Source organism: Meleagris gallopavo, chromosome 5 (assembly GCF_905368555.1).
Source record: "Meleagris gallopavo chromosome 5, MGAL_WU_HG_1.1, whole genome shotgun sequence".
NCBI lineage: Eukaryota > Metazoa > Chordata > Aves > Galliformes > Phasianidae > Meleagris > Meleagris gallopavo.
The window spans coordinates 36312620-36325913 of NC_139408.1; the positions used below are offsets into that span (position 1 = coordinate 36312620).

At 49.0% G+C, this 13294-nt stretch overlaps 1 protein-coding gene across 1 annotated transcript; it reads right to left on the minus strand.

Annotated features, from left to right (window-relative positions):
- Positions 1–7595: 7595 nt before the first annotated feature.
- Positions 7596–9981, minus strand: NKX2-8 (NK2 homeobox 8). The gene is made up of 2 exons (XM_010711685.3): positions 9263–9981; positions 7596–8374 (listed from the first exon to the last, which is right to left on the minus strand). Exons 1-2 carry the CDS (start codon positions 9438–9440, stop codon positions 7830–7832), a joined length of 723 nt encoding a protein of 240 aa, XP_010709987.1. The 5' UTR covers positions 9441–9981; the 3' UTR covers positions 7596–7829.
- Between the last annotated feature and the right edge of the window lie 3313 nt (positions 9982–13294).

The following is a 13294-nucleotide window of genomic DNA, read 5'->3' on the forward strand; positions in this document are numbered from 1 at the left end:
CTCATGACTCTTCACATACATTGTTTTTTAGCTCTGACTTACTGATTTTTGGCATGGTGTTGAAACTGTGGCATAAACTGACAAGAACGAGCACATTAACTCAGCCAGAATCACCTCTTCTTTAGAGATATTTATGGTCATGTTAGATATCTCTTTCCCTTGATATTTCCAACCAAATGAAAGAAGTCTTGAAGGCAAACAGTTTTGCCTTTCTGTTGTGATAAGCTATTTAGTTGCAATATCAAAGGCCATTGTTACTAACTATATCTTTTGTCTTCCAAATTTTTCCATGAAAAATGACTTAATGTGAACTTTTTGTTAATATTGCGAGGAGGAAATTGATGACTTTCAAACTCACTTTTGAGGGCAGTTATGGCAGGAGTCAGCGTGAAGAGAAACACAGATAGCAGAGTCATCTCTGAAGAGAGATATTCAGGCGCTCCAGTGCTCATGGGCACAAGAGGTATGGAAAGGAAGGAAGGATGTAACAAGTTAGGATGCATGTTTCCTCTGAGAGTCAAGCCTCTGTTGCCCATTAGTCTCGTTTCAGTTACTTCCATTAACGCTGACACTCTCATACTCTTCTCTCACTTTTTGCGTTTTTCACCATGTACTTTAACAGCCTGTCTCAGAGGGTGGTAATGAAACAACAAATAATTTTTTTCTGCAGAAAAGAACCTTGCAAAAAATACCATGCGCAGGAAGTGATCCTTCTAAACACCTGCATACCCCCTCTATGCTGGGGGCTGAGCTAGCTAGAGTAGGTTATAAGTGTGATGCACAGATGATCAGCAAGCTCTTTGCTTGGCATCCCTTTTTCATTATCCTGCCATTTTAGATAAATGTTTTTATAGCCTCTGCTTGATTTTCCGTCAGATTCCTCCCTATGAATCCTCCCTTCCTGCTTCCTACAGAATGTGGCCAGCTGGTTACTGCTAAATTTAAACAAAGATGTGCTACTTGTAACTCTGTTTTCTCCATCCATGCAGTATTACTAGCCTAACTCAGCTAGCAATAAGTACTTCTATTTTGATGTGTGCAGGGACTGTAAGCCCAGATGAAGGTCAATGAAGGCTGTTGCATAGATAGATAATGCTGACAGGGAGCGCTCTATCTGATTTTCCACAGAAAAGGGCTGATTCTGTGGAATTGAGACATTTGTGGGGGCATGTGAATTCTGTCCAATATGTGGGGGACAGTGGGAATTTAAAATAGGGTTCCTACTGGAGATCTGCAGAGCAGCACAGACCAGATCTCCATCAGCACTGTAATCCTGCCATGCTGGTATGGAACAAAACACCCAGCATCTCCTGTGAAATGGAAATCTTCCTTTCTAGCCAGCTCTAATTACAAACAAAATACTGTGTTTAAATAACCAATAAAATAGGGCATCAACAAAGAAGCTGCTCTTTGCATCTCTGAGATTCATACAGCATCCAAGAGCTCAAACATCAAGGAGAACACAGCAGGTAGCTTAACTCCCAAGATCTCTCCCCTGCTGTTGTTATCATTGACAATGAAGGCAGTGTTGTAAGTGCAGAGTGCAATGGACAATTCATGCACTTACTGTATCTTGCACTCTAGCTACAGGCGCGTGATTTTCTGAAGAAATGATGACAGGATCAAACATATTCTGGCAGATGCTCACAAAATCAGAGCTCCTTTCACTCAGTAAATGACCATAAAAATGCTTTGAAGATGACAATAAAAAGTTATTTAATCATGTTCAAAACAGAAGCACCTGCCAAGTCAATATATCATTTTTTACATGATTGGCTGGTGCAGTGACAATAGCAAAAAATGTAAAGTGAGGCTGTTAGGAGCAGCTACTAGCCTGATTCTATAGTAGGCATAGCCTGATGGTGGAGAGAGAGAGCAAGAGATGGGGAGAGAAAAAGCAACAGAGAGAGTCACACATATATTTCCTTAGCTCCTGATTTTTCATCTCTTTTCCACAGCTGTTACAAGGTGCCCTTGGGAACAACATCAGATGTCCCAAGCAACCCTCGTTTTCCACCAAGTCAGTGTAAAGAGAATGGATAATCTTTGTGCTGCCATAGCAGAGGGGAAAGGTTCTGGTGAGAAGGACAAAGATTTGACCTTTCGGTAGTGTCACTGCTCAGGATTTCTGTCAACCAGTAACCATGTGCTGCTAGAAATAGGGAAACAGAGATCCTCATGTACAGCTGAGCAAGAAGGTATCAAGAAGAATAGGAGAGCTGTTGCCTACCACTAACAGCATGAGCTATGAGGCCACAGCTTCAAGTACACCATTCAAATTTTCAAAGTAATAAAGCATGCCATTAAGTTGTGTTTAAAATGGCTTACAGCTCTTGCTGCTTGGGAGTCAGGCCAGATTTCTAACTAGGATTTGTCTAGATGTTGGCTTTCACTCAGCTTTGACTGCTAACCTAAGGAGCCTTTTATGACCATATTTTTGTTTGCCCTGTCAGTTTTTCAGCTTAGTTTGCTTCTTGAGCTTCTTTGGTGTGCTAGAATAGGCAGATCATTCCCAACCTTCACCCCACAGGATGAATATTAAGCCACATCTTGTCCAGTGGCTCTTGCTTGGTGGCTCTTATATGCTTCAATTTCTTAAAATGTAGACTCCAGAACAATATGGCACAAAAGGATGATTGATAATGTAGTGTCCTCTGGAAGCACCAGGAACACAGAAGAAATGGAGTTCCAACTGGTGCCCAGCTAGCAGCAGCAGATGAATTTTCTGAAGTGTAATAGCAAAGCAATAATCACAAATGATACTGTGTTTTGCAGAGCAGATGTATCCAATTAGGACTCTGTGTGAATGCACACAAACAACAGAAAAAAGCAAATCAATAGCTTCTAGAAGAGGATGGCACTAGCTACTGGGCTCCTTTCCATACTGGACTGCTTCTCTTCAGGGAAGTTTGCCTTGTCTGGCAACGCAGGAAAATCATGGGCACATGGGGTAGAATATAAGCTGAGTCCCAAGGAAATACTTTGTATTTCTTTGTACTGAGGAGATTTGCTCCTTTTGGTGCTGCTAACAACTTTTCAAGATTTCCTTTTCTTGTTCCTGTCTGTTCCTTTTCTCTTTTAAAACATTCCTCATTGAGAGCCAAATTCAGTCATATTCTGAGGAGGGTATCTAACTCCCAGGTTCAAATATTAGATGGAGCAAAGGCTTGAGAAGAAGTTGTTAACATGAAATTCTCTCCAAATAACTTGGTCTCCTTTTGCTCAAGAATACCTGTGAATGACTGTCTGAAACCGACTCATTCTCCAGTCTATCGCTAGGGTAGTGGGCACAGCCCCAAGCAGACAGAGTTCAAAAAGCATTTGGATGATGCTCTCAGATATAGAGTTTGAACTTTGAGTGGTTCTGCGTGGAGCCAGGAGTTAGACTTGATGATCCCTGTGGGTCTCTTCCAACTGAGGATATTCTGTGACTCTGTAATTCCACATATGTCTTGAATATAAGAAAGGTATACCTTTGCTCTGGAGAGATATTTTTATTTTTGCCTGGGAGACCAGTCCTTGGAGCATAAATACTTCATGATGACTTCTAAATAGAAGAGTACTGGAGAATGTAAGATGAAAACTGGCACTGCTGCCAACATTTTCACTCTGGAGAGCTGATTGTCTTCTCAGTTTAGAATACAATTTTAAGGCTGAATATAATGGAAAGTAATCCTGATCTCATAGCTCAGTAGTTGTGCGTTAGTGGAGGCAGAGATCTCTTATCCCTGTTAAATCTTGTAGATGTAGTAGTGACTTTTGGTCAAATTAATAATGGTACCTACTGCTGCTCTGAACTACTCTACTCCTATGTGATACTTGAGAATAGCTTTATGCCTGAGGAAGGTAAAGCAGCTTCTCTGATTTGGAAACTGCAACCACTGTCCTCTTCCTCAGAAAGAATTTTGTTTCAACCAATGTAGTTAGAAGATTCTTGGAAGTAGGTTGAGGTGTTCAGGATCTTTCTGTCACTGTTATTATTGGTGGTGCTTGGCTTTTACTCTGATTTTTTATTTTATTTTTTTTAATGTGAAGTAGATAAAGGGAAGTCTTGCAATTCATTGTAGGAATTGTAAGATGAGTACACCACACTATGGGTAGTAGGTATGGGACAAGACCAGGACTCAAAAGTTGTTAGCACCAGCTGAGGGAAAAGAAAACATGCCTTCAAGACCTTTGATGAAAGAGCTGAGTGCCATTATTAGGGTTCAGAGACTAAGTTCCTTGTATCCCAGGTATTCCCATCTTCTCAAGAAGCAGCGGTTATCAGTCATTTGAGTTCAGTAGAAGACATGTACCTTCACCAAATAACTGTGGATTGTGAAGAGCACTGAAAAAAGGGAAAGCAGGCCCATTCTCTTCCACAGAAATTGCTGGCTAATGCCTGCTTCTGAAAGCAAAATGAGGTCACTGTTCTCTCCAGTATCAGCCAAGCCCTGACCAGGGGATAGAAGGCTGCTTCTGCCACTGCAGCACTCAGAGGGGCTGAAAAGTCCAAGGAGTTTTTCCACATGATTTGCCCTTAGTTAACAGCACAGTCCAGGTGGGTTATGAATCTAGACATTCTCAATGCAAAGCTGCCAGGAGTCTTTCCTAGGTCAATGATAAAAACACCTGTTCTGGTGCTTGGCAAAGCTCTGCTAGGAGGTGACATATTTTGTCTATTACGAAATTTAAAATATATTACATATACCTCCAGAGACCAATGACAGACAAGCATTAGCAGGGACACATTCAAACAGATCATAAATCACTGCAAAAAAAGCTGGGTTGTATGGTTTTTCTGAACTATTGTCCACCTCTTGGAGACAAAGTCAAGTGATTTGTTTTCATGCCGTGGTTCTGAGCTAACAAACATGTGCCCAGGGGCTCCCACTGAAACTGAGCTGGCCCTTTACAAATTCAATAGTTTATTTACTGAATAAAAATGAAGCACCCAGGAAGATGTTTTAAGATGTCAGCAATGCTTTTCATTAGCTGAAGATGGCATTTAGGTCTTGATCATGGCATGTTTATTCATTAGTTTCAGTGAAATCCCTGTCCTGTTTGCACGGGAAAGTAGAAGTGAGACCTGGTAGAGTGAATGAAAGAGAGAAAAGACAGATTGTGTGTGTGTTTGTCCCTTTCACAACAGTGGGAAAAGAAAGAAAAAAAAAATCTCATTAAAAACCAAACAAAAACAAAGTATTATAAAGAAAATGCATTAAAAGGCAGTAGATCTGTTTTGGGGGTTTTGGTTTTGTTTTCCTCAAAATTCTGACCAAAGATATTTATCAATGTATTTCTCCTAGATACAGCTTAAACAATGGTTAGGTTAGCACATCAATTTTCATTGCTGAATACATTTAAAACTTAGTTGGATCCATTTGTTTTTTTTATGAAAAACAGTATTTTCAGTTCTACTCACTCTTCGCAAGTCTTCTTACGGTTAAGTTTCCATAGTCTACAAACTGACATTTGATGTAAAGCATTCTTCTTGCTACCTGAAGCTGTTGATTCAGGGAGCTGCTTTTTAGTACTTAAACCAGACTTGGTTGCTCTCCCTGTAGCTCAGCTGTGGTTACCTTCCCTTAGCCTGGAGAGCACAGCTTTGGCCTCAGCTAGTTATCAGGAATTGCAGCTTTCCTATCCCCTGGGCTTGGTAAAGGGCAATGCTCAGAAGCTGTTTGTTTTGCTTAAAGAAAGTCCCATCGTGGAGTATTGCAGGGAAGAGAAGAGAAAGGGACACCCCAACTCTTTCTGTCATCACCTGTTCAGTCAGTAAGTAGTAAAAGCCTAACTTAACCAAGTCTTCCACTTTCACAGAAGATTCCTAGGGCTGCGTCTCAACTCCTGGGGAGGAGAACATCTCAGGCAAAAAGGAGCCAGGAAAGGACCCAGACCTCCTGATTACGATGCTGCCAAACTCGGCAAGTTGATGGAGGCTAAGGAGGAGAGATGTTCTGCTCCTACCTTTGTTTCTCTTCCTAATGCCGATGTCATGCTGTTCCCGCGGCTGATTCTGCTGCACCTTTGGGTTGCAAAGAGTTAAAATGGAGAGCAGAGCAGCACGTTAGAAACTACATGAGGCAAAATCCAGAGCTTGAAGTCCGGGTCTCTTCATCTCCATCCTCCTGCCTACATCCCCCCCCACCTCCCGTCCTTCCAGCAATCATATATTATAAAGGGGTTTTATGATACAAATTTGATAATCTCCCATACACATTGGCACTGTTCTAATTGGAGTTGTAAGCCCATAAAATTCAAACTCTTTGTTTTCATGAAGGCCACAAGGTTTTAAAAGATACTATTGTACCGCCTAAAACCCATAAAATTGTCACTAGGGACTGATTAAACAGTCCTGAATTGAAACAGTGCGGATTTTGTCTAGGTCCTTTTCAACCACAACAATGCTCTTTTCAACTCCCGAGACAAAAGGAGGTTTAAGGAGCGATTCTCTGGGAGATTCTTCTGAGATAACCCCATCCATATGGGAGACAAGGTGGCCAGCAGCTGAGACAAAAATAAATAAATAAATAAATAAATAAAATAAAAGGGAAGAGAGGGAAGGAAAAAAGATTTCGGATGGCAGGAGGAAAAATAAGGGAAGGGGGGTGGGGGAGAGGGGTCAGAATAACAATAACAGAAAGACAGGTGACACACAGTCTGTATTCCTCCGTGTTCTCCTCGCGCATCCGCGAGCCCGGCCCTGCCTGCATCCCCTCGGCACCTGTCCAGCGATGTGCGGGCGGGATGTGGTGCGGGGCCTGGCTGCGGCCTCCTGTCCCGGGGCACACCTGGTCCGAGGAATTCCCTCTCGGGAAAACACGCTTTAAAAAAAAAAAAAAAAAAGAAAAAGAAAGAAAAAAAGAAAAAAAAGCTCCTGAGTGCCCCTCTGCTTTAGCTCGACCGCCTTTCCTCGGCAAACATCAGTCCCCGCGGTTTCTCACCCCCAAATATTCCCTCTAGGTTCTTGGTTGCGTCTCCCGTCGAAGAGCTGAAGACAGTCAATAATTCAAACCCGTTTTCTCTCTTTTCTAAAGTGTTTTCCGTATATAAAGCTAGCAGTTAAATGACTATTTCCCTCCCATTAATAAAACCAATATTTCGATAAAGCGCTTCAAGACGTAATTATCCAGCTGTTAACAGACTTCACTGCTCTCTCGGCCACCCTTCCCCACCATACCTTTGGAACAGCTGCGAGCTAGCGGGCAAGTCCGCTCAATGTCGGCTCCTGCCTTAGCGGCTCGGGAAAGCTCAGCGCTGAGCGTACCGCCGCGGTGCCGGAGCCGTCGGACCGAGCTGAGCCGGTGGGAATCCCGCCCCGCAGCCCTCGGCCCAAGCAAAGGGCTCGGAGCCCGCAGCCACAGGCACCCAGCACCCTCTGGCAAGCTCTATTCGCCGTTTACTATAGCGCGCGCGTGGGTAGCGTAGAGGAACTGGGATGCGAAGGTCCTCTGGCGAGTTCAAGAGAGGTATTTAAGAGCGAGAGATAATCCAAAGTGAAAGACCAAACGGTCAAAAATACACTCCTTATCCGAGAAAAAAAATATTTTCTGAGTATCATTTTATTAGTCACTGGAAGAATAAGCTATTTTCAAATAAACTAGGTCGCTAGTTTTTATTATTATTTTTTTTAATAGGAAACCTCTCCGACAGAGCCAGGAGGAGAGGAGCTATCACCGAAGCAGAGCCGTACACGGCTCGGTGCCCCGGGGGCAGATTGCCCCAGCAGTCGCGCTCCATGCCCGCGGCTCCACGCCCCGCCCGCCCCGTCCGGGAGTCTTCTTCGAGCCCGAGGCCGGGCGAGCCCTTGGGATGAGTCCTGCCCTGAGGGCGAGGCGCCGCCGTCACCAGCTCCAGGAGACGACGGCGGGATGCGCTAAGTGCTGGTACGCGGGGCAGACGCCGAGGGTAGGTGGGCAGGCCGGGTAGCCCTGCACGGCGAGAGCGGCCTGGGCGCTGCAGCCCGCCAGCGCGCAGCCCAGCTTTGGGCGAGAGGCGGCTGGTGAAGAGCTGGCGGGGAAGCTCCGGCAGGGCTCCCCGTCCCTCAGTAGCACCGGCACCGGCATCACCACCCGGCGCAGCAGGGCGGGCGGGCGCGGAGGAGGAGGACTGCCGGGGCCCTCGCTCCGCGCCCTTTTCATCTTGTAGCGGTGGTTTTGGAACCAGATTTTCACCTGCGTGGGGGTGAGGCTGAGCAGGCGGGCCAGCTGCTCCCGCTCCGGCGCAGAGAGGTACCGCTGCTGCCGGAACCGGCGCTCTAGCTCCAGCGTTTGAGCCTTGGAGAACAGCACCCGTCTCTTCTTCTTCTTCTCGGCCTCCGAGCCGCGGGCTGGGAGCGACCTCTGCGTGGAGTCGGGCAGGCTCAGCTCCGGGCCGCTCTCGTCGGAAGCTGGGGACAGCGAGGGGTTAGAGAGAGGGGCGGCCGGGCAGAATACGGGCCGCTGTGGCCGAGCGCATCGCCTCCTGCGGGGAGAGCGCGAGGTTTACCGGAACTCAGAGGGTGTGCCGGACCCAACCCGAGTAAGGGGAGTCGCAGCCACGGGACGGAAAGGGCCAGACCCGCGGCACGTCCCCGCAGGCACCCCCTCCTCGCCTCGCGCGGCTGTGCGGATGCCAGCAGCGACACGGGGCTAACCAAGTGCGCGCACTTTCCTCCAGCCACGATTACCTTAACGCGGAGCTTATCCCGATGGGGTACCTGCTTCCACCTGAAGCAGAGACTCGCCCCCTCACCTCTGTTTAAAAGCATCTCTATCTGCCGCGCAGTTTGGGATAAGGCAGACGTGCCGCAGCGCTGGGCTGAGCGAAGGCTGCTCGCAGCGGTGGGAAGCGCGTGGGCATCCACGGCTGCGGCCACAGAGCTGCATGGCAGCCTGCGTGCTGCCTTCCGCGCTGCGGGGGGACCCGAGCCTCTCCAGTACAAACAGGCGGACCCCTGCAACACTGAAACGGGAGGAAGGAATCCGGGAGGCGAGATTAAATGGTAACTGCAAAGAGACGGGAGGACACAGCCCGAGGCTAAGCTTTCTGCCGTAGCCCTGCTCAGACCGAGAGGAAAAAAAAAAATCTTTTCTCTCATAAGCTCGTGGCTGGGATCCTCCTGCTGCTTGGTTGTTGTAGTTCAATAATATCCTATAAAATTCCCAGCCTGGATCCCCCCGATGCTGCAGGCTACACGCGCTGGCAGTTCGCTTCTTCGCATCTTCCCCAGAAGAACGGGGAACAAACACACGGTATCTGCAAGGAGATGGCGAGCTCCTGTCCGTGGTATACTCACAGGGATAGTGATTTCTGTCCGTCTCTATCCAGCCACGATACGGAGAGCCGCTGTATTTCTCCGCCGAGTGATGGTGGTGGTGGTGGTGATCAGAAGCTTGCTTCATGCTACGCGCATCCTGCTCTGGTAAATCCAAAATGCTCCTCACTGTAAAACTGATCCTGCCAGATGTGGCCATGGTAGGGTGTGCACACTCCCCCAAAATATCTTCCCGAAGTCCCAAACCCTCTCCCTTAAAGCCTCGAGGAAAGAACTGCGTAGTTACTGGGGAATCTCTCGGCTCGAGAGGAGCCCTTCCATCGCCACTCAACCCCAAATATTAGTGTCGTTTACAGAGGTGTCCTGTTTATATAAACAGTCCTCCCCACTGCAAACACTGCCCGCTTTCAAACCGTCCCTGTCTATGGGATGCTAAGTACCTGAATTAGTCAAGTGCTAAAGCCCTAATGGGAGTAGGTGTAACCCCCCTCCCGCCACCCCCATGGGAGAATAACCCGTTACCTCCCAAAGACAGCAGGAAACAGGCTTCATCATTACATATTCTGTCTGATTAGCCAAAAGTGGGGACAGATAATGGTAATTGTTAGCAGTGAATAACATCTTGGGTGGCATGTGGATGACCAACAACCACCCCCCTCCACCGGCCACCAAAGCCACCAGCGTCCCTTCTATCCCCAGACAAAGTGAATCCTCCCAGGACATCCGCAGAGCCTGCCGAGAGCCCCTTCCCAGCTTCTCCTTCTTTATTCCCCCCCCCTCCCATCCCCCCCTCCTTCCTTTCCCTCTCTTTAAACCTGGCAGGAATTTCACTCGCTATTTGTTTCATTTTCCCGGGCCGTTCATCGCCCTCTTTGCCAGTGGCAGCGTTCCTACCCTCAGCCCCTACCGAGACTTTCACACCTCCGCGGGAAAGCTGCTGCGTGCGAACGTTCTGGGGACTGTGCTACGTCTCCTGTGCATGGTGTGGCTGTAAGGTGCACCTTTTTTTTTCTCGGGAACAGCGACAGGGTGACCATGGCTGGGTACACAGAGGTAGCTCGACACACTTGCTTCATAGGGAGGAGGAGTAGGGGAGATTTTATTAACATCATTTTGCTCTGTGATAACCCAAGGGCGACGTGTGTAAGGTGCTGCAGTGACTCCGGATGGGAGAGGAGAAAAGCTCAGACGCTGCAGCGCCTTTGTTTGTTTATCCACATCCCTCTTAGCTCTGCTTCACCTGCGGAGAGCCCTAGCACTTGGCCGGATCTGGGGCAGAGGCCGTCGACTAGATGCGGCCCCAGCGGCCCCAGCGGAGCTGCCGTCTGGCTATGCCCGGCTTCCGTGAGACTCACAAACCGACATAAAGCCACCAAGCCTCGCCAGTTCTAAGGCCGAGCACAGCGCAGGGCTCGCTTCCTAGCCTCAGGGCAGGGACCGGGGGACCGACAGCCGCGACCCGTTTCGGCTTCGTGCGGGATGCGCAGCGAGGGGAAGAAACCCGGGAAGAGAGGGGGCATCTGAGCTCTGTCGCCGCCCAAGTGCACACAGTGTGGCCCCGTCGGGTAAATTGCATGAAATCCTGCGCCTCGAAAGAGCAATCCAGAGGCACATGCAGAAATGGCTCTAGCCGGCCGCTTTGTTAGTTCAGATCTCCCTGCCCAAACAGACATTTCTAACCCATTGTGCTCAGATTATATTTATCCATCCCAGCTTCGCCCCTCTGCCTCCTGCAGCCCCTCCCCGCCTGGCTCCGTGCGGCGCTTCGCGAAACAGCTCCACTCCACGGGAAATGGGAGCTGGGCGATAACGGCGGCGAGGGGCAAGATTTATATCGCGGAGATTTGTGGCGGAGATGAACAGGGCACCGGTCTCCGTTTGGCCATCTTCCCGCATATTTTCCCGGGACTGGCCACGCTCCGTATAAACCATTCCCAGGCCGAGATTGCCGCAGCCACCTATCAAGCGTGCGGGTGACAGTAGTTATCTTCCTCGCTCCGAGCGCTGCCTCCCAGCCGTCCTGGGTGGTCGGAGCGAGGGGAGCACAAATACATGCCAACTGCTAGGCCGTGAACAAAGGGGAAATGTAGCCCTATGTCCCGGACCTGTTGGAAGCATTTGTTCCAGTCAAGATTTTGCATTTGTTCAGATCAGGAATAATAGGTGATTGACGCCTTCCCACAATGTGCTTTAACTCTCCGGGATAAATCGGAGCTTGTTCCTTGTTGTCATGGTTTTCAATAGGGTTCAATGGGATTGAACCACTATCGACTCTGCTTTACGTCTCCGGCAGCCCCGTCCATACAAATTTATTAGTTATGTCTTTTTAAATAAGATTAAATAGAAGAGACGTGGCCGCGCTCCTCCCGCACCGCCGTGGCCCCCGGACCCGGCTCCCGGTGTGTCACTCCGCGTGTCGCTCCCGCGTCGCCCCGGGGGGGCTCGTTCCTGTCGCCCCGCCTGGCAGGGCCGCTCTTACCTGCGGGCTGCGCACTGCCACCCGCTTCCGGCCGCCCCGAAAGCAAAGGAGGCCGCAACGTGCTTATTAATAACTTGACCCCGCGGGCAAACACTTGCTAAGTGCCTGTGCTCGGAGCTAGGTGCCGGGGGGGCGGCAGGGGAGGGGCGGGCCGGGGGTTCGGAGCCGCTGTACAGTATCGCGGTGGCTCTTACGAGGAGTTTGCTAAGGACTCTCCAAAGAGTGCAAAAACTCTGCAAGGAAAAAAAGTGGGGATGAGAGAAAGAGAGTCTACTTCAGTGACCTCTCTTAGCCTTTTAATCTATTTAACATCCTAAGCCCACACTGATGTGTAGAAATAAGTAAATGGTACTCTTCAAGCCTTAAGAGCTCTTCAGCATCAAATATTTGCACTTACTCTTAGAGTTTTTCTCAAATAGCACAAGACACATTCTCCCTGGACGAGCTGAGCTATCTAAATATACCTACGCATTGTTATCTGCGGGAAATAGTTCTCTTCAAAGGGAGAACGCAAGAACCTGAAATGTTTCATGTCTTGTTTTGCTTGGGACCGACTCCTTGCTTTCCAGCCCCGGCTGCCCAACCCCGTTGCGGGCTCTGCCGGTTCAGTTTCACCCCCTCGAGGGACGCTCTGACCCTGGGGACTCCCGGGGGCCACAGCTTTTGACAGACGGCGCGCACGAGGATGGGGCCGGGATGGGCAGCGCCGGCTGCGCACCCCACGCGTGGGCCCGCGGAGGAGCGCTGCGCGTGCCCGTCCTTTCTAATTTCCCAGCCACACTGTGCGTCCCAAAGAATGTCCTCTTTTCGTAGAGGATAAAGGAAAGAAAAAAAGATTCTGAATCAATAATATTTATTTGTTGCCACGTTATTCACAGCGCGCTTTTCGTCCCTCCCTGCCGCCAAGCGTGTTTGGTTGAGGCTCAAGAGAAATAGGGCAGGAACAGCAGCGTTCTCCAGTCCGAGACGTGGCCCGACCCTTTTGAGGATATCCCGGAGCACGCTCTGACCTTCCCCATTCCCCTCGGGGCTCTGCCGGGCTACAAACATCTGAGAAAACAGGAGCTTCTCTCGTTTTTTTGTTCTTTATTGTTTATTTGTTTGTTTTGAATGGGTTCATTTGTTGTGCTCAGTGGAGGATTCCAAAGCAGATTGACTAAACTGATATACGCGGGATGCTCAAATGCGACCAGAGAGAAGAGGGAAAAAAATAGATAAAAGTTTTTACGCCAATGAAAGCGGCATTCTGGTTCTGGTGGATGCAGTCGTAGCTTTACGGAGGAGCCCTCCATAGCGCTTTAGCAGACGGCTGCGAGGCAGCACCAGCGCCAAAGGGAGGAGGCTGGGAGGCGCCCAGGCTGCGCTGCGGGCTGCGTGCGCTTCAGCCACTGAAGCTGCCGGGGCAGCGCACCTCGGCGGTCTCACAGCCACGGGTCGCTGACGGCTGGGAAATGAGGCATGGAAAGTGAGCGACTTGACAAATACCACAACAACACTTGGCAAATGAAACCTTGGCCTAGAGTTTTCTTTCTCTAGATACTGGATTTTAATATTTCAAGCTGTGTGCAGCGTCC

What these genes read in the sequence shown, in the direction of transcription:
- NKX2-8 (XM_010711685.3), bottom strand. Translation starts at nt 9,440, where the DNA reads ATGGCCACATCTGGCAGGATCAGTTTTACAGTGAGGAGCATTTTGGAT. An exon ending in GGACAGAAATCACTATCCCT is followed by an intron (nt 8,375 to 9,262) that starts GTGAGTATACCA and finishes CGCTGTCCCCAG; the next exon opens with CTTCCGACGAGAGCGGCCCG.